The sequence below is a fragment of the Schistocerca piceifrons genome, chromosome 3 (assembly GCF_021461385.2).
Source record: "Schistocerca piceifrons isolate TAMUIC-IGC-003096 chromosome 3, iqSchPice1.1, whole genome shotgun sequence".
In the NCBI taxonomy this organism is placed as follows: Eukaryota; Metazoa; Arthropoda; class Insecta; order Orthoptera; family Acrididae; genus Schistocerca; species Schistocerca piceifrons.
In genome coordinates, this window is record NC_060140.1 from 271,627,759 (window position 1) to 271,645,796 (window position 18,038).

Genomic DNA, 18,038 nt, shown 5'->3' on the forward strand with positions numbered 1-18,038 from the left:
CCGCGTCCGGCCATCCTGATTTAGGCTTTCCGTGATTTCCCTAAATCGTTCCAGCCAAATGCCGGGATGGTTCCTTTCAAAGGGCACGGCCGACTTCCTTCCCCGTACTTCCCTAATCCGATGAGACCGATGACCTCGCTGTCCAACCAACCAACCAACCAACCAACCAACTTGTCTACATTGTAGTCTTTAGATTTGAGCGGACCCGAACTTTCAAGTACAAGGGTGAACCATCCTTGTAAAACAAAAACAAGTGGATAAACAGAACTCTAAAGTATGGGAAAAGCTTGTGAGGCTGTGTTACTAACTTGGCAGTCCTTTTGGAAGCCGCCATCTAGGATGCAACCCGCAATTTTCTAATAAAAAGGGGGTCATGTGACATATAAAGCAGTGAGAGAATTTCACAAAAAAGAAAGCTGTCTTTCGTTTTAGCAGAGCTTTATGCATTGTCGAGTTGTGCTCCATTTTGTAAAGAACAGGCAAATGCAGGTGATAGCACGTAAAGGCTACACCATGTGCTCGACGTGTCGTTCTGCATGTTTAAATGTTATCATCCGCTTCACCCTGTAAGTAGGCTGTTTAGGTTTTTATGTTGGTAACGTCACGTAGCGCTCTGTATGAAAATCACTGGCTGTGCTGTGTGCAGTCTGTGGCTGGTTGGCATTGTTGGAATATTCGCTATTGTAGTGTTGGGCAGTTGGATGTGAGCAGCGCGTAGCGTTGCGCAGTTGCAGGCGAGCCGCCAGCAGTGGTGGATGTGGGGAGAGAGATGGCGAAGTTTTGAGAGCGGACGATCTGGACGTGTGTCCAGCAGAAAGAGTAAATTTGTAATATTGGATATCATATATATATATATATATATATATATATATATATATATATATATATATATATATATGACTTTTGAACATTATTAAGGTAAATACATTGTTTGTTCTCTATCAAAATCTTTCATTTGCTAACTTTGCCTATCAGTAATTAGTGACTTCAGTAGTTAGAATCTTCTATTTAGTTGGCAGTATTGGCGCTTGCTGTATTGGAATAGTTCGAGTAACGAAGATTTTTGTGAGATAAGTGATTCGTGAAAGTTATAGGTTATTGTTAGTCAGGGCCATTCTTTTGTAGGGATTATTGAAAGTCAAGATTGCGTTGCGCTAAAAATGTGTGTCAGTTAAGTGATGATCAGAATAAGTAAAGAGATAAATGTCTGAGTACGTTCAGTTTTACTCAGCTGTTTGAAAATAAAATAACGTAAGAAGTTTATCAACACAGTAATTCATTAATTTTTCTAAGGGGACGTTTCAACACATTCGTCAAGGACTTTAATGCATACACGTATCGGAAAATCAGCAGTCCGTTCCCTGATGTGTGCAAGCTTTCTGTTCTTCATCGTGCACACAGCACAGTTCACATTTCCCCATAGATAGAAGCGTAACAGACTTAAATCTGGACAATGTGGCGACCACTCCACCGGACATCAATGATCTGTCAGTCTCTTGGGAAAAGGGATATCCAGTTATGCCAGAACAGCTAGTGCGTAATGAGGTGGGACACCATCACACTGAAAGACAGTTGCAAATGTTGTGTCTTCAGACAGCAACGACGGTAGTACTTCTTCATCTAACAACTGCAGAAACAGTTTTCTGTTAGTGTACCCCATATGACGAAACGCACAACATTTCGAGAACCCCATATCCAACATCGTACTGTAGGCAGTGAATGATATGCCTGGATGACACTGGTTGAAATTCTCAGCAAAAACATAGCTGTTGCTCTCTCCTGATATGGTGACGATGTCAGTGCATCCGGCTTGAGTTAACTCCATCAGTATTCTCCGTATAAGGAAGAAACATCAGTCACAATTCGAGAATGAGTAAAGCTATAGTCGAATGAAAGGGAGAGTTGCTCTTATCAAATAATTCTGTATCTGCTTGATACGTCGCTTGAAGCCCTTTCCTTTTGGAGTTGCATCCAAGATGGCGTCTACCAAAATGGTTCCCATGTTGGAAACATAACCTCACAGGTGTTCCGTCCCTCGCATCTCATGCTACTTTAAATTTCTGCTTATCCATCGGTTTTTATTTTAGAACGGACCACCCCATAGTCAGGCGAGTTGTATAAGAGTCGCGTTAGGGGTGGGAGTAGGCTTGATTTTGAGGAACTGAATGATGTTGCTTATTACTGAATGTTTAAAGTTAATAAACGTCGACGGTGGAAAAGCATTGGAAATGGGATGAGGTGAAGAATATTAACTACAGAATTCAGAAGAAAATACGCCAATAGTAGGTATGAAGGACTGTTGTTTTCATGTTTAAGTATCTCAAATTGTAAGATTAACAATCACGTGTGAATGATAAGAAATAGTAACTGTCCTACACGATCTTCCATCTAAAATTTATTTAGGGTGTAATATCCGAGAATGGAGCTAACCAGAGTGAAAATACTACTGTAAAAGCAATGACAAGAGTGAATTGGAAAACAAGCGTGTTAGGACTGAAATTCTTGTCTTATAATCCATGACTAAAAGTAATTTTCCAGATTTTAGTTTAGAGGTAGATCGCGGACTTCGAAAAGGAAAGTGTGTGGAGGGAAATTAGACTTTATCTCATTAAGGGAACGGTTCCAGAATTCGCTTTAAGTGATTTAGGGAAAACATAGCAAATCTGAATATGGATTGATGGAAGAGGATTTCAGTATCTGTTAACACGAATGCGAGTCCAGTATCTTAACCAATGCAACCAATGTGTCACTTAGGACGTTTTTTAGCGAAGCATGCCAAATAGGAGAGCTTTATCTTAAAAAAAAAAAGCGGATCCTTAAGATCCGACGAGCAAAACAATACATGAAATTTCTAAAATTCCCGATAATTTCTAACTCCGCTTAATTTTGTAAGATTATATAAGTGGTAATTTTAACGTAGATTTATCTTGTTGCCTGTTTCATGCATTGTATATAGAGCATAACTAATTTAATCCTGTCGCAAGTTTCCTAAATTTTGTATTTGTAAGTGCCCCTTTCCTTGTGGAGTTGCATCCAAGATGGCGGCTACTGAAGTGGTCGCCATGTTGGAAACATAACCTCACATTCCATCAAAATAAAGTGCAGAAAGTAAAAGAATATCTAGAAACAATGTTATACGGAGAAATGAAATGGAGCAATCACACTTGTTAGTTGCAGGCAGAGCTAATACCAGACTTCGCTTCATTATTAGGGTACTGGGTAATCTCCGTTTGTAAACGAAAGTAATTACCTATGAAACACTTGTCCCGTCTGTAGCAGATGAATGCTCTATCGTGGCGGAGGAGGAGGCGAGAGGGGGCAGTCCTGTGCCAGGCTGGATCAGCAGGGGATATTGGGAGTATACAAAGAAGGGTAGCGTGAATGATCGACGGCCGGACTGCCTCACGTGAGTCAGAAAAATACTGCTAAATCTGTGATGCCAGACCTTCGAAGGCCGATGCTTAATGCGTCGCGAAAACCTCTTGCATCCCGCCGGTTACTGGCAGGTGATCGCGAACAACAGGCGGGCGCACTTTCCTTGGCGCTGCGTGACGGCTTCGCGGCTGCAACCTTGTGGAGAAAGTCGCAAGGGAAGAAAGTGCAAGTGTGTCGCTATGAGCTGCAGCGAGCGTAGGCCGCATCTGCCTGCAGACTGCTGGCGCCGATCCACACAGTGCCCCATAGCAGTGTTCTGAGTAAACCGGGTCCTGCCAAATGAGGAAATACGTGATCCAATTTAAATTTAGATTCATCAACAACGACCTGAAACTGGCACCAAAGGAACGATAGAAAAGTCTTGGTTAAAAACAGTCTAGGTTGCAATTTCAGTTTTTTATTTTTCAACTACGCGTTTCGCTTTATTTAGGCATCTTCAGGTTATCTTAATTTGGCATTTCTTAGAAAGATCCTTTAGTCAGTGTAGCCAAAGGGCATCGTCGAATATATCAGGCCCACATCGCCTTCGTTAAACTCAGTAAAATCTTTTCTAGCTGGACGCGAGTGACACCAAGACCTGCATAACGCGTCCCCGATCACAGGAGCGATTAACAGAATAAGATGAAGCTCAGGTTGTAAGCATAATGCCAAATTGCAACCAGGACAGTTTTTAACCAATACTGTTACCCTCCGCGCTGCCCTCCAATACTAAATTGGTGATCCCTTGATGCCTATTCTGAGGCATCAATGTATCACCAATTTAATATTGGTGGGCAGCGCGGAGGGTAAAAATCGTAGAGGGAGACGAAGAGATGAATACATTAAACAGATTCAGAAGCATGTAGGTTGCAGTAGGTACTGGGAGATAAAGAAGCTTGCACAGTATAGAGTAGTATTGAAAGCTGCATCAAACCAATCTCTGGACTGAAGACAACAACAACAACAACAACCCCAACTGTTAAGCACTGGTTTGATGTATGCCACATATGGATTGGAAGAATTTAGATAGAAAAGTCAAATACAAAAGGCTAGTTGTGGGTTCACACAAAATATTTGAAGGGTAGATGTTACTGACAGACATATACGAAATTACGCTGCACTAATGAGAAGATGTTTTCTTGCGAGAAGCAACCAGAAGTAAGTGAAGATGTGTTAATGTTTCCACCAACCATGTCGAGCCTCGTTTTCCATGTTACTCAATTTATTCTCGCAGCGAACTTGGAAGTAGTATCGTCAATATGACCACGTTTGGACTCTTAATTTTCTTACTGTAATTAACATACTAGATGGGAATATAGGCAGATATCGGCGAAGAATTACAAGTAGCGTCTCTAAAGTGCCTCGATAAGGATTTCTAAACAAACGTCGGTAGAATTTTACGTACGCGGCTGTCGAAATATATGCTTTTCATCTTGGCGTAAGTTTATACTTAATGCAACTGCATTCCTTCATTTGCTTTACGTCGTTAAATCTAATAGCGACCAAGCAAATTATTTGTACAGCATTGCGTGATTTTACTGCACAGCAATGACTGATGTTATGAGCATTAACTGATGGGAGAATAGTAAATTTATGTTCTGAATTGGAGGATGCAAAAAAATTCCTTTAAAATTTATGAAACTCGTTTGGAAGAAGTTGCTTTCTGAGCGTTCTTAGTGGTGTGTCATACGTTGGCTGAATTAAAATGGAGAATGGATATATGAAACTTAATTTTGAAGCAATTTATATTTCGTGGTTTGGTTTGTACTCTTGTTTTTCGATTGCTAACAACATAAGGCGCTCGTGTTTCCCTTCTTAAATTATTATTTTTTTTTTTTTAGTATCTGGATCTTTTATGTACTGTACTGTAACTGCTCTTGCGTCATTGGCGTCATTGTTGTATTTCGTGTGGTATTTGAGGTACTTGCTCAAACATTTCATTGTGTTTAATCTAACGTGCCATTTTTATTATTTGTCGTTTTATAAATTCAAATGTCACCGATGACAAATCAGTGCATCTACTGCACTCACTCAGGCAAGTGCGTCAATAACTCAAAAACAAATCTAGTGTGCCATAAATGGGACGCTTATCGTAAAACAAATGGAAGTTAAATAAAGATGTATGAGAGCAGGATAAAGACGTTTATTAGTTTCGAGTCTCAAAATTGACACCAACGCTATAAAACAAATCAAACAAAACTAAAACAAAATTGCGTTTCGCCGGCCGGCGTGGCCGTGCGGTTCTAGGCGCTACAGTCTGGAACCGAGTGCCCGCTACGGTCGCAGGTTCGAGTCCTGCCTCGGGCATGGATGTGTGTGATGTCCTTAGGCTGGTTCAGTTTAATTAGTTCTAAGTTCTAGGAGACTGATGACCTCAGAAGTTAAGTCGCATAGTGCTCAGAGCCATTTGAACCATTTGAACCAAAATTGCGTTTCAGTTTTCTATTATTTACAATAAATTCGTGAAGTCCAGCCTTGGAAAAACAAAACATTCGTGTTCCGTGTCACGCAATGCTAACCTGCCACGCATCCTTTCGAAGCCTGTTGTTAGTTGGTTTCTACTTGGCAATATTAGCAGTCGACAGGAAGCAACTGCTCGGTCAGACTGCTGAAGGCAACAGGTGGTGGTGCGACCTGTCTGCTTGTAAACAAAACCGAGGGCTGCCCGTGCCAGGGAAAGTGAATCCACGAGAGGCCGCCGGCGGCAGCAGAGCGGGAAATCTGCAGCGCCGTGCCGTGTCGACCGCAAGCCGCTGCTTTCTCGTCCCGGGGCGGCGCCGTCCCCAGCACCGCTAATCATATAACCGAGAGGAAAGCCGACCGCAATTACCGTACATTCCACCCACCCCCACCACCCCTACAGTGCTCCACAGGGAGTACACACTATTAAGACGAACATTGTTCCAGTCCAGTTGCTGACACTGTCTTACCAGATTTCCCACTAAAGAAAACATCACTCAAGAGCTATTAGCGTTGTCACAATCGCCACTACAGCTCCTAGTGTTTCACGTTCTTTCTTTAATTGGAGCATCTGTCAGCTTTCTTCCTTCTTCCGTATGCTGTAACGTTGGCGCCCAGTATTCCTACATTTTTCTCTGTTATCCTCTTTTTCTCAATCAATCCACATACCACCTTCTTTAGAGACTCGGCTTCTCTCACAACTGCTCGTGCGCCGCAGTGTAGCCGCGTGGTCCAGGGCGCCTTGCCACGGTTCGGCTCTCCCCGTCGGAGGTTCGAATCCTCCCTCGGAAATTGGTGTTTGTGTTGTCCTTAGCGTACGTTAGTTTAAGGGGGGCGACTTGGCGCAGGAGAGGCACCACAGGACATTTTAATTTCCACTGTTTATACTTTTACAAATAAATTCATAAAACTTTGTCAGCATGACCAGGAAGGATTCAGAATTCACAATCATAGCAGTGGAAGTTGGAAAACATAACGAAATAATTTTCTTTACATGTGAAATTTCATCATTTTTTTTTTCACTTACTAATGGCAGCATTTGTTGCTATAGGTACACTTTTCTTCATAAGTAAGAGAGATGGTTCGATGAATTTTGCACAGCATACAAACCATACTTAAAGGTGTATGAAACTCTAGAATTTTCCACATCTATTAAAAACTGTGGTAAAAATTGAGGTAATTAACTATAAAATTTGTGTTTTTTCTAAACATGAAGTTTAAAATACAACAGCTCATTCGTTTTTACATAAATTAAATAAATTCTAGAGTTTCATACACTTGTAAGTATGGTATGTGTGCTGTGCAAAATTCATCGAAGAATCTCTCTAATTTATGAAGAAAAGTGTACCTACAGCAACAAATGCAGCCATAAGTAAGTGAAAAAATGATGAAATTTCACATGTAAAAAAATTATTTTGTTATGTTTTCGAACTTCCACTGAAATGAGTGTGAATCCAGCATCCTTCCTGGTGATGCAAACAAATTTTTATGACTTTATTTGTAAAAGTATAGACAGTGGAAATTAAAATGTCCTGTGATGCCTCCCCTGCTCCAAGTCGGCCCGTTTGACGTCCTACCCCCTTTAAGTTAGATTAAGTAGTGTGTAAGCCTAGGTACCGATGACCTCAACTGTTTGGTTCCATAGGAACTTTCCACTGTTGATACCACTGGTCTGTTGACAGAACCCGAGTCCCTGATGGCCCCGTGTTTCAACCCTATTGATTTGGTGCTTACTTCAACTGCATTTAACCAATGTCACTAGAACATGGTAACTGCAAGGGCCAAAGGTAGCAGAGGAACCAAAAGTGAGTTATTTAACGCAATAATCTAATGTTCAGAAATAGATATTTATTTTTTTATTGACTTGATAACAGATTAAGCTCATATCAACCCTTCAAAGTGACGACCACCAGTATCAATACATTCATTACAACAACGGATAAATTTTCACGGTATTCTTAAATAAAATAAAAATAAAAAAACTCTTTTTGTGTTGTACAGTGTGACAAGTAATGCGAATCCTACTCACCAGTTCTTCTCCGTGACTTTTTCTTCGTTAGGGACCACATTCATAATATTCTTCTTGAATGAAATTGCCGCTATTCCACTTTAAGGTTTGTATTATTCATTTATTTCAGACTACCGCGATTACGGCTTTATAGACATTATCAAGTGCAAAGGTGAAACATTAAACATCCGGCATGTCAGAATGACATGTTGTCAGAATATTTCATCATATATGTAGTGATATAAACCAGTCTTCTTGGCTCCATCCTAGACTCGGGACAGCGGCTGATCAAACAGTATGTAGAACAAAAACCAAACAACAGCCGTATTTCAGTCAGGTCTTATATATTTTTCTTTAAGCTACGAGTTTCGGCACTTCACTGCTGCCATCCTCAAGCATCTATGCACACTGTGAACGGATGTAACACAAAGATTGGTAAAGCACAACAGGATCCATCAAACAAATCTGTATTCCGTAAATGTTTTTCTGGAGTGAGTACACAGTTGTTGTCTAATCGCTGGGGTATTCACTTCACATAAATATACGGGGAATCCAGATTTATTTGATGGCTTCTGTTGTACTGCACCAAGCTTTGTGGTACATCTCTTCACAGTGTGCCTTAAAGAAAAATAAATAAGAACGGATTGAAATACGACTGTTGTTTGGTTTTTGTTCTACATACACCAGACGTCATATTGTAAGATATATTAAAAATGGGCCTGCCGTAATACCTATTTTTCGTTCGCACCCATGTCTTATAATGTGACGGCTGGTATATATGACCACTTAAGTGTTGTAATACTGTTGTAATTTCGTTGACGAGATGTCAGTGAGAAATGTCGGATATTCGAAGACATTTTCACCACTGCAGTTGACAATAAAGCCGATATCGCCGTAGTGCGAAATAAATGAATAATAAATAATTATAACTAAATGATGGCAATTCTATTCAAAAAGTTCTTCTTTAGTTTGTACTGAGTTTTGTACACTAACGAGCTCATATAATCATGCTCGCCAATGGGACAGAATCTCCCGTTCCTATCCAACAAAGAGAATATCTGTTGTTCACGTGGTCACGTACATAAATATCAAAGTGGGGTGGTGTCATACGCCCTCTCGTCGACTCAAGAACCGCTGTATCCATCCAATGTGACAGCACGTCTTCAATAAATATCAGTGAACATGCATCATTCAATCAGGATTCAGTAAATAACGTCGAATCACTTGATCCTGTAAGCACTGATCGTTCGAGACCTCGGACTCCCTGAAATATTCATTTCGGACTGTTGGTTCCTTATCTCAAGATACTCATTTTAAGATATCCCCCATTCGTAAAATTATGACCCCAAAATTTCAGATAACCCGGTAAATACAGGTTTTCACTGTCTCCAGATTCATAAACAAACTTGAGTAAATAAAGCCATTATCCTTTTCTGTTTTGCCCATGTTTAAGCTCTGTATTTAGTAATTTCGTATTGTCCACACTCTATCACTTTGTTTTCTTTTTTTCCGTGCCCAGCTACCATACGGTTTTTGTACTGTCTTCCAGCCGATTCATCTTCCTGCCCAACTTTTCCACAGTTTCTGTCCGCAGCTCGTGGTCGTGCGGTTGCGTTCATGCTTCCCACGCCCGGGTTCCCGGGTTCGATTGCCGGCGGGGTCAGGGATTTTCTCTGCCTCGTGATGACTGGGTGTTGTGTGATGTCCTTAGGTTAGTTAGGTTTAAGTAGTTCTAAGTTCTAGGGGACTGATGACCATAGATGTTAAGTCCCATAGTGCTCAGAGCCATTTGAACCATTTGAGCCACAGTTTCTCTGAGTCGCTAGCAGGCTACTGTAGACCTCCTTCTCCAGTGTTTCTCCATCTGAGCTTGTGTTCCATCTCCAATTGTGTTTAATATTCCTACATTCGTCGCTTTGTTGTAGATTCCCAGTTTTGTTGTACCTCGCCCGAACATTGATCAACGAAGTTTGGCAGTCATCGCGCTTGTCTGAGAAAATTTCATTCAGCATCAGCATCTTTACATGACACGCCTTCAAGGTTTACGTTTTCTGTAGTTTCTATCAATATATGAAGGCGAATGCTGATGTCTTTCACAAAGACAGTGCCAAATTTCGGCCACAACCACGTGTTATTCCTCTAATGACGTCTAACCGAAATCTGCGAACAAAGAGTGGAATAAAGAACTACATCTACATCTACATCCATACTCCGCAAGCCACCTGACGGTGTGTGGCGGAGGGTACTTTGAGTACCTCTATCGGTTCTCCCTTATATTCCAGTCTCGTATTGTTCGCAGAAAGAAAGATCGTCGGTATGCCTCTGTGTGGGTTCTAATCTCTCTGATTTTATCCTCATGGTCTCTTCGCGAGATATACATAGGTGGAGTAATATACTGCTTGACTCCTCGGTGAAGGTATGTTCTCGAAACTTCAACAAAAGCCCGTACCGAGCTACTGAGCGTCTCTCTTGCAGAGTCTTCCACTGGAGTCTGTCTATCATCTCCTGTAAAGAAGCGCGCTGCTCTCCATTGGATCTTCTCTATCTCTTCTATCAACCATATCTGGTCCCACACCGGTGAGTAGTATTCAAGCAGTGGGCGAACAAGTGTACTGTAACCCACTTCCTTTGTTTTCGGATTGCATTTCCTTAGGATTCTTCCAATGAATCTCAGGATGGCATCCGATCAACTTTATATGATCATTCCATTTCAGATCACTTCTAATGCGTACTCCCAGATAATTTATGGAATTAACTGCTTCCAGTTGCTGATCTTCTATATTGTTGGTAAATGATAAAGGATCTTTCTTTCTATGTATTCGAAGCACATTACACTTGTCTACATTGAGATTCAATTGCCATTCCCTGCACCATGCGTCAATTTTCCATTGTTACAACCTCTCGATATACCACAGCATCGCCCGCAAAAAGCCTCAGTGAACTTCCGATTTCATCCACAAGGTCATTTATGTATATTGTGAATAGCAACGGTCCTACGGCACTCCCCTGCGGCACACCTGAAATCACTCTTACTTCGGAAGACTTCTCGCCATTGAGAATGACATGCTGCGTTCTGTTATCTAGGAACTCTTCAATCCAATCACACAATTGGTCTGATAGTCCATATGCTCTTACTTTGTTCATTAAACGACTGTGGGGTACTGTATCGAACGCCTTGCGGAAGTCAAGAAACACGGCATCTCCCTGGGAACCCGTGTCTATGACCCTCTGAGTCTCGTGGACGAATAGCGCGATCTGGGTTTCACACGGTCGTCTCTTTCGAAACCCATGCTGATTCCTACAGAGTAGATTTCTAGTCTCCTCTAGTCTGTTCCTAATGTTCCTCCTGTATTCAAACATTATGAATCACCTCGAAGGGAACGATCTATTGATACGTAATCAGCATGGTTTCAGAAAACATCGTTCTTGTGCAACGCAGCTAGCTCTTTTTTCGCACGAAGTAATGGCCGCTAACGATAGGGGATCTCAAGTAGATTCCGTATTTCTAGATTTCCGGAAAGCTTTTGACACCGTTCCTCACAAGCGACTTCTAATCAAGCTGCGGGCCTATGGGGTATCGTCTCAGTTGTGCGACTGGATTCGTGATTTCCTGTCAGGAAGGTCGCAGTTTGTAGTAATAGACGGCAAATCATTGAGTAAAACTGAAGTGATATCAGGTGTTCCCCAGGGAAGCATCCTGGGAGCTCTGCTGTTCCTGATCTATATAAATGACCTGGATGACAATCTGAGCAGTTATCTTAGGTTGTTCGCAGATGATACTGTAATTTACCGTCTAGTAAGGCCATCCGAAGACCAGTATCAGTTGCAAAGCGATTTAGAAAAGATTGCCGAATGGTGTGGCAGGTGGCAGTTGACGCTAAATAACGAAAAGTGTGAGGTGATCCACATGAGTTCCAAAAGAAATCCGTTGGAATTCGATTACTCGATAAATAGTACAATTCTCAAAGCTGTCAATTCAACTAAGTACCTGGGTGTAAAAATTACGAACAACTTCAGTTGGAAAGACCACATAGATAATATTGTGGGGAAGGCGAGCCAAAGGTTGCGTTTCATCGGCATGACGCTTAGAAGATGCAACAAGTCCACCAAAGAGACAGCTTACACTACACTCGTTCGTCCTGTGTTAGAATATTGCTGCGCGGTGTGGGGATTGACGGAGGACATCGAAAGGGTGCAAAAAAGGGCAGCTCGTTTTGTATTATCACGTAATAGGGGAGAGAGTGTGGCAGATATGATACGCGAGTTGGGATTGAAGTCATTAAAGCAAAGACGTTTTTCGTTGCGGCGAGATCTATTTACGAAATTTCTGTCACCAACTTTCTCTTCCGAATGCGAAAATATTTTGTTGAGCCCAACCTACATAGGTAGGAATGATCATCAAAATAAAATAAGAGAAATCAGAGCTCGAACAGAAAGGTTTAGGTGTTCGTTTTTCCCGCGCTGTTCGGGAGTGGAATGGTAGAGAGATAGTATGATTGTGGTTCGATGAACCCTCTGCCAAGCACTTAAATGTGAATTGCAGAGTAATCATGTAGATGTAGATGTAGTCGTGTAGCCGTCGACCACTACGGTCGGATTCTGTTCTGAAAGCGGAGCTGACACTTTTGCAGGCAAAACACGCGCGAAAGTGGACTTTTGTGGATAATTAGGGAAGAGAGTCAGAGACGAAGCTGAAGGCGAAACCGCTGAGAGGCCGGCGCCAGGCGCGGTGAAAGCTGCAGCGCGGCCGAGAACCGACAGCGAGAGTGTGTTGACCCCGCGGAGCCTGCAACTGAGTCACTGGGTCACTTTCGCCTGTGGCGAACTCGCTCGGAGCGCCGTGCGCATGCGCGGGCCCGCTCGGGCGCCCCCCACCACCTCTCCCGCGGCGGCGGAGGCGGCAGCGGCGGGTTCCGGCTCCTCAGATACGTGCGGACCGCCTTTGCGCAAGGACTCGCTGTAGCTGCAAACCGACACGTCCGTCGTAGCTTTTGTTGTTGTTGTTGTTGCTGCTGTTGTCGTCAGCGGCTACTGACGTCGCCGACAGTCGACATTGTTCCCGCCGGCGGGTCGGTGGTGCCGCGCGACACACTCGGCTAAGGACGTTTCGCGATGACTGTGAAGGACCCAAGTAAGGCGGCAAGCGCGTGTGCGTCTCCTGTGACGGCGGCGCCGGCGGCGGCTAGCGTGCCGGCGTTCTCCGTGGACAGTGACAACCTCATAGGCAGGGTGCTCGAAGGTAAGCGCGGCCTACAACGACGCCTTCTGCCGACGTCACGACGCACGCGCAGTGCGCGCTCCATTCTTCCCCTGCTGCCCTCTGTGTAGCCTTGACCTTGACCTCTTAACCCCCTCCCCACCCCTCGCAAAATCCCTCGCACTGGATCCTTGTACTGTCGTAATTTTGTCCAACTTTTTTCTCTGTACAGAGAATATTCGTATGTGTGGATATTTTTATTGCTCCAAAATTTCTCCCCTCGTCAGATTTCGGACCTCAGGCAATTTTCAAGTGTAACAAGTGAACAAAACAGCCACTCCTTCAGCTGTATTGCACCAGACATCAATATTATTCGTCGATCCATTATTCGGTCAGTTAGACCAATGGGTTCCACTGAAAAGAATTGACATTAACTTTTTTTTCGTCTCCACGTCTACCTTCACAATTCGTCTGCTACCACTGCATTTAGCTAGTCCCGAGTTCGGTGGGACAATTGTTACCTTTGTCCTCTGCAGTAGCAGAGACGCTGCAGACTCAGCTGTCCCTAAAAGGCTAAGGCGCTGCGGTCATGGACTGTGCGGCTGGTCCCGGCGGAGGTTCGAGTCCTCCCTCGGGCATGGGTGTGTGTGTGTTTGTCCTTAGGATAATTTAGGTTAAGTAGTGTGTAAGCTTAGGGACTGATGACCTTAGCAGTTAAGTCCCATAAGATTTCACACACATTTGAATATTTTTTATCCCTAAAATCACATACTAGTTTGCACAAAAACTCTTGCCACCGCTGCCTCTTTTGAGCCTTTCTCGGTTAATTATAATGCCAACGCTGCAAGCAGCTATTTTCAGATTTTAAACGGCAGAAGCAATTCGGCAGCTGTTGGTTCTACCTCTGCTTCCCTCCCCTGTGTCTCTTAAGCCCTCCCCCCTCACTCCCATGCACATACCTGCACATGCATACACGTACAAACTGCTTGTTACCATAACACTAGAGTGACGTCTGTAACACAGACTTTGTGCGTATTCTCTGTTGGAAAATCTCATCAGTCAGATTCAACATCCCACACTATTTCACCTTTCGTGACTGTGTAAGACATCAAAAGTTCGTGATCCTAACCAAATGGGAAATTGAATAATAAAAGTGCATTTTATCCAACACACATTTTTTTATGTACATAGCTCATTTTACCTTGTTGCATTGCGGAAGTTTGTACGTAATTGGTCTGTAGCAATGCTAGTTATTAGTATCTTGCGATCTGGTTTCAGTTGCTGTTGGTAACATGAAACCACCATTACTTACTCTCCTATAACACAGTTCTCTTCGTGTAAGACATTTTATATGCCCAACTGTTGGCTAACGGGCTTCGAAAATTTGCTTTAATACCCGTTACCGATTGAAGTACCTTCAAAACGCAGATTCATTCTGCCAGTTTCGCTTCTTGTAGCTCGTACATTTGTTTCCGCTTTCGTCAAAAAGAACGCGCTTTCGACTTATCGATACCAATTCATTTGGAGCCGATGTCACCTCGTTCACATTTGTCGGCATCTGCACAGCTTGTTTGACGCTGTTTGTTTCCCTGCCACAAGCTCTCTGTTGCTCCGCGGAGGGCATTGCAATTTATTTATTTATTTATTTATTTTGCTATAGTTGTAACTTGTTTTGGTAAACACTACCGTTATCGTAATTTTGTTTGTCTTGCCTGCTATTCCTCGTACTGTTATTGTGTTCTTCGATAATCTTTCGTTAAATAATAAAAATTCATTATTTTTGCAAACTGGTTAACGAGTTGAATTGTTTTAGTGTATCAACGAGAACTAATCGGACGTTCCTGTATTGGTTTGAACGCGTAAAGCTAATATCCTTGGCAGGCAGACGTAGGAAATTGCTTAAAATGTGTGGCAGTGGTGTTTAACCAATGCTTTAAGTTTCACAATGGTATAACAATGGTGCATGGTTCATTTATAGGTTGCTGTAAGTAGCTGCGGCTAGAGCAGATAATTTTGCTTTACACTTGGACATGTTCGGCAGGCTGTTTACGGGACTGTTTTAGATGTAAATAAAAACGTGCTGTAAACAGTCACTGAACTTTAAGTTTTTCTTGTTTATGACGTGTGTTCCCGACAGTATGTTCTTCACGTGGAAAGTCCGGCAGCTAAACACTGTACTTGATGATGGAACAAAGCCTTTGGAGTGCGTCGTAAATACACAGAAGTTCATTTTCGTCTGGGTGGGCACTACAGCCTCGATAAATTAGAGAAAAAATTTCATTCCACGCGGCCGTATTTTAGAACAGCAGCACTAGTTTCGAGCATGGGCCACTGTCAAGTGCATCTACAGCAGATGTGGATGTCTTCATCGTTGCAGGAGGAGACGAGGATGATGTATTCACATCTGTTATGGACGCACTTGAAAGTGGGTCATGTTCGAAAGTAGTAGTGCTGATCAGAATACGGCTGTTAAATAAGGCCCAGTGGAATGACGTTTTGCTCCTTAAAATTGATTGGCTATTAGGAAGATGACAACAAACTGGGAATTAGACAAAGTGGTTGGCAGAAAGGAAGAGTGAATCGTGCTACCGAGAGTGAACGCTGGGAGAGAGAGAGAGTGCAGGGCGGCGTCGGTTTCTCCGCTGCGATGTGGGTCGCGCCAGGTCGTTGCCCCCGCGCACGAACGCGGCCACCGGCGCGGTCGTCGCCCCGCGCGGCCTACTCTGCCCCCACCGCTGACACTCCCCCCTCCCCTCCCCTCCTCCCCCCTCCCCCACAACTCTGTCCGCCAACCAGCCGCGGGCCCCGTACGGAGCGTGTAAGAGAACGCGTTCTCTCCTCGTTTGCAAGAGGTTACGTCCGAAAGGTCGAGAAGTGGCATCCTCATTAAGTCACACACGACAGCAAAACACTCGTCATCTGCTGGCGAAGTCAGCGAAAGTCATTCTAGCTGCCAGGGGCGCGCTGCGAAGGGAGAGCGAAGCCAGCACTTTCGCTGTTCTTCACCTCCATTCGATTCGCTTTCGTCAGCGATTCTCGGAGCTGTGACAACGACCTCATTTGAACTCTACTAAACAACCTCTATCAAGCAGGCGACAGTGCACTACAATTCCTATTATTTCGGATCTCATCGTTCTTTTAGTATCAAACGCGAGAGCGCTTTCACTCTTTTGGACCCCTCTCGGATTGCTATTTCTCAGAATTCTCGGAGCTATAAGAACGGCCCCATTTCAAATCCACCCGAGTATGACCTGTAACAAGGAATTTATTCCGGGTGATAATAAGCTCCACCCCTCCCACCCCCACCCCCCCCCCCCCGCCCCCAATTACTTCGGAATTCAGAAATTTTATGAAATTTCCTCTCGTTGCTCCCAAACTTTGTTTCCATTGTTAGCTTCAAGGAGATGCTGGGGTCATTATTTCGGGAAGACTACCCTTGACAACAATAAAATGTTCAAATGTGTGTGAAATCTTATGGGACTTGACTGCTAAGGTCATCAGTCCCTAAGCTTACACACTACTTAAACTAAATTATCCTAAGGACAAACACACACGCCCATGCCCGAGGGAGGACTCGAACCTCCGCCGGAACCAGCCGCAAAGTCCACGACTGCAGCGCCTTAGACCCTCGGCTAATCCCGCGTGGCCCTTGACAACACGTACGTCCTTCTAAATGAACAAGCAGAAGAGGTTACATCGAATCAAGCAGAAGAAAATTATGCGTGTTAGACATTAATTTCTAATTGCCACCGGCTGCTAGAGAGAAAGATTTGTGACGGAGAAGCAAAGCAAGCAGATAGGATTATTAGGGCTGGACGCATCATCGACGAAGAGATCTTCGGATACAGTGGACAAGCTCGGACTGCAAAAGGAAGGGAAAAGAATTTGGACCCCTTCTTTGCAAAGGTAGCTTCCAGGCATTTACCGTAACCCGTTTAGGGACGCTCTGGAAATCGCAAACTCATATGTCCAACCTGGGCTTTGAATGGCACCTACTCTGAATATGAGTTCAGTGTCTTGACAAACGCATCCCTCCCTCAGTAATGGAGAGACAGAGGAGTTAAGAGACCATGTGGTCTCATACATCGCCATGGGCTTAGTTTATATCTTAATTACTTAATGAGGACAATATAGGTCTGTTTTCACAGTACTGTGGCTACTGGCAACACCGATGGACAGACCCTGACGTCGGTAACGAGTCTCTTTTATTCTACAGTTCTATAGAGCGTATTGGAGTTCTATATTGCAATTATCTGGATTTTTTTTCTATATCACTAATGCCGATATTGTGAACAGAACGATGTACTTTTTGCCAGTTCTTACAGGCAGATATTCAAAACTATTTTCACAACCAATGCATATCCCAGTACAAAAATGGTTCAAATGGCTCCGAGCACTATGGGACTTAACTTCTGAGGTCATCAGTCCCCTAGAACTTAGAACTACCTAAACCTAACTAACCTAAAGACGTCACACACATCCATGCCCAAAGCAGGATTCGAACCTGCGACCGTAGCGGTCGCGCGGCTCCAGGCTGAAGTGCCTACAACCGCTCAGCCGCACCGTCTCAGTACGCCCATATCATTGATCGTTAATGTTTTGTATTGTACCAAGACTACCAAGGGGCTTAGCACCAATGTTTCGAGTGTTCTTCTCTGCAACGACATACAGACATATCTCAGTATCTTCTGTACTAAGTGGGATTACTGCATTGACTTACTACACACACTGTGTGTTGACGAGGTTTGTTCTAATCACAGGCAGTTTCACCTTCAAATCAATGGCCTGGCATCGAGCGAGGTGGAGCGTTCGGCCATTCCAGTTAAGGTTTTCCGTGATTTCTGTACATCGCTTCAGGCAGATGCCGGGATGGTTTTTTTGAGAGAGCACGGCCGACTTCTTTCTCCATCCTTCCCTAATCCGACGGAGCCGATGACCTCGCTGTTTCGTCCCTTCCCT

At 43.5% G+C, this 18,038-nt stretch overlaps 1 protein-coding gene across 2 annotated transcripts in view; it reads left to right on the top strand.

Moving 5' to 3' along the window:
- Positions 1–18,038, top strand: part of LOC124787609 (ecdysone-induced protein 75B) — a 472,850-nt gene that overhangs the window by 303,520 nt on the left and 151,292 nt on the right. The window contains exon 1 of one of the 2 annotated variants that reach the window (XM_047254361.1): positions 12,828–13,121. The exons of the other annotated variant lie outside the window; for it this stretch is intronic. Coding sequence (XP_047110317.1) covers positions 12,995–13,121 — 127 coding nt within the window. The 5' untranslated portion in view covers positions 12,828–12,994. Of the gene's footprint in view, positions 1–12,827; positions 13,122–18,038 lie in introns of those variants that run through there. 2 annotated transcript variants of the gene reach the window in all.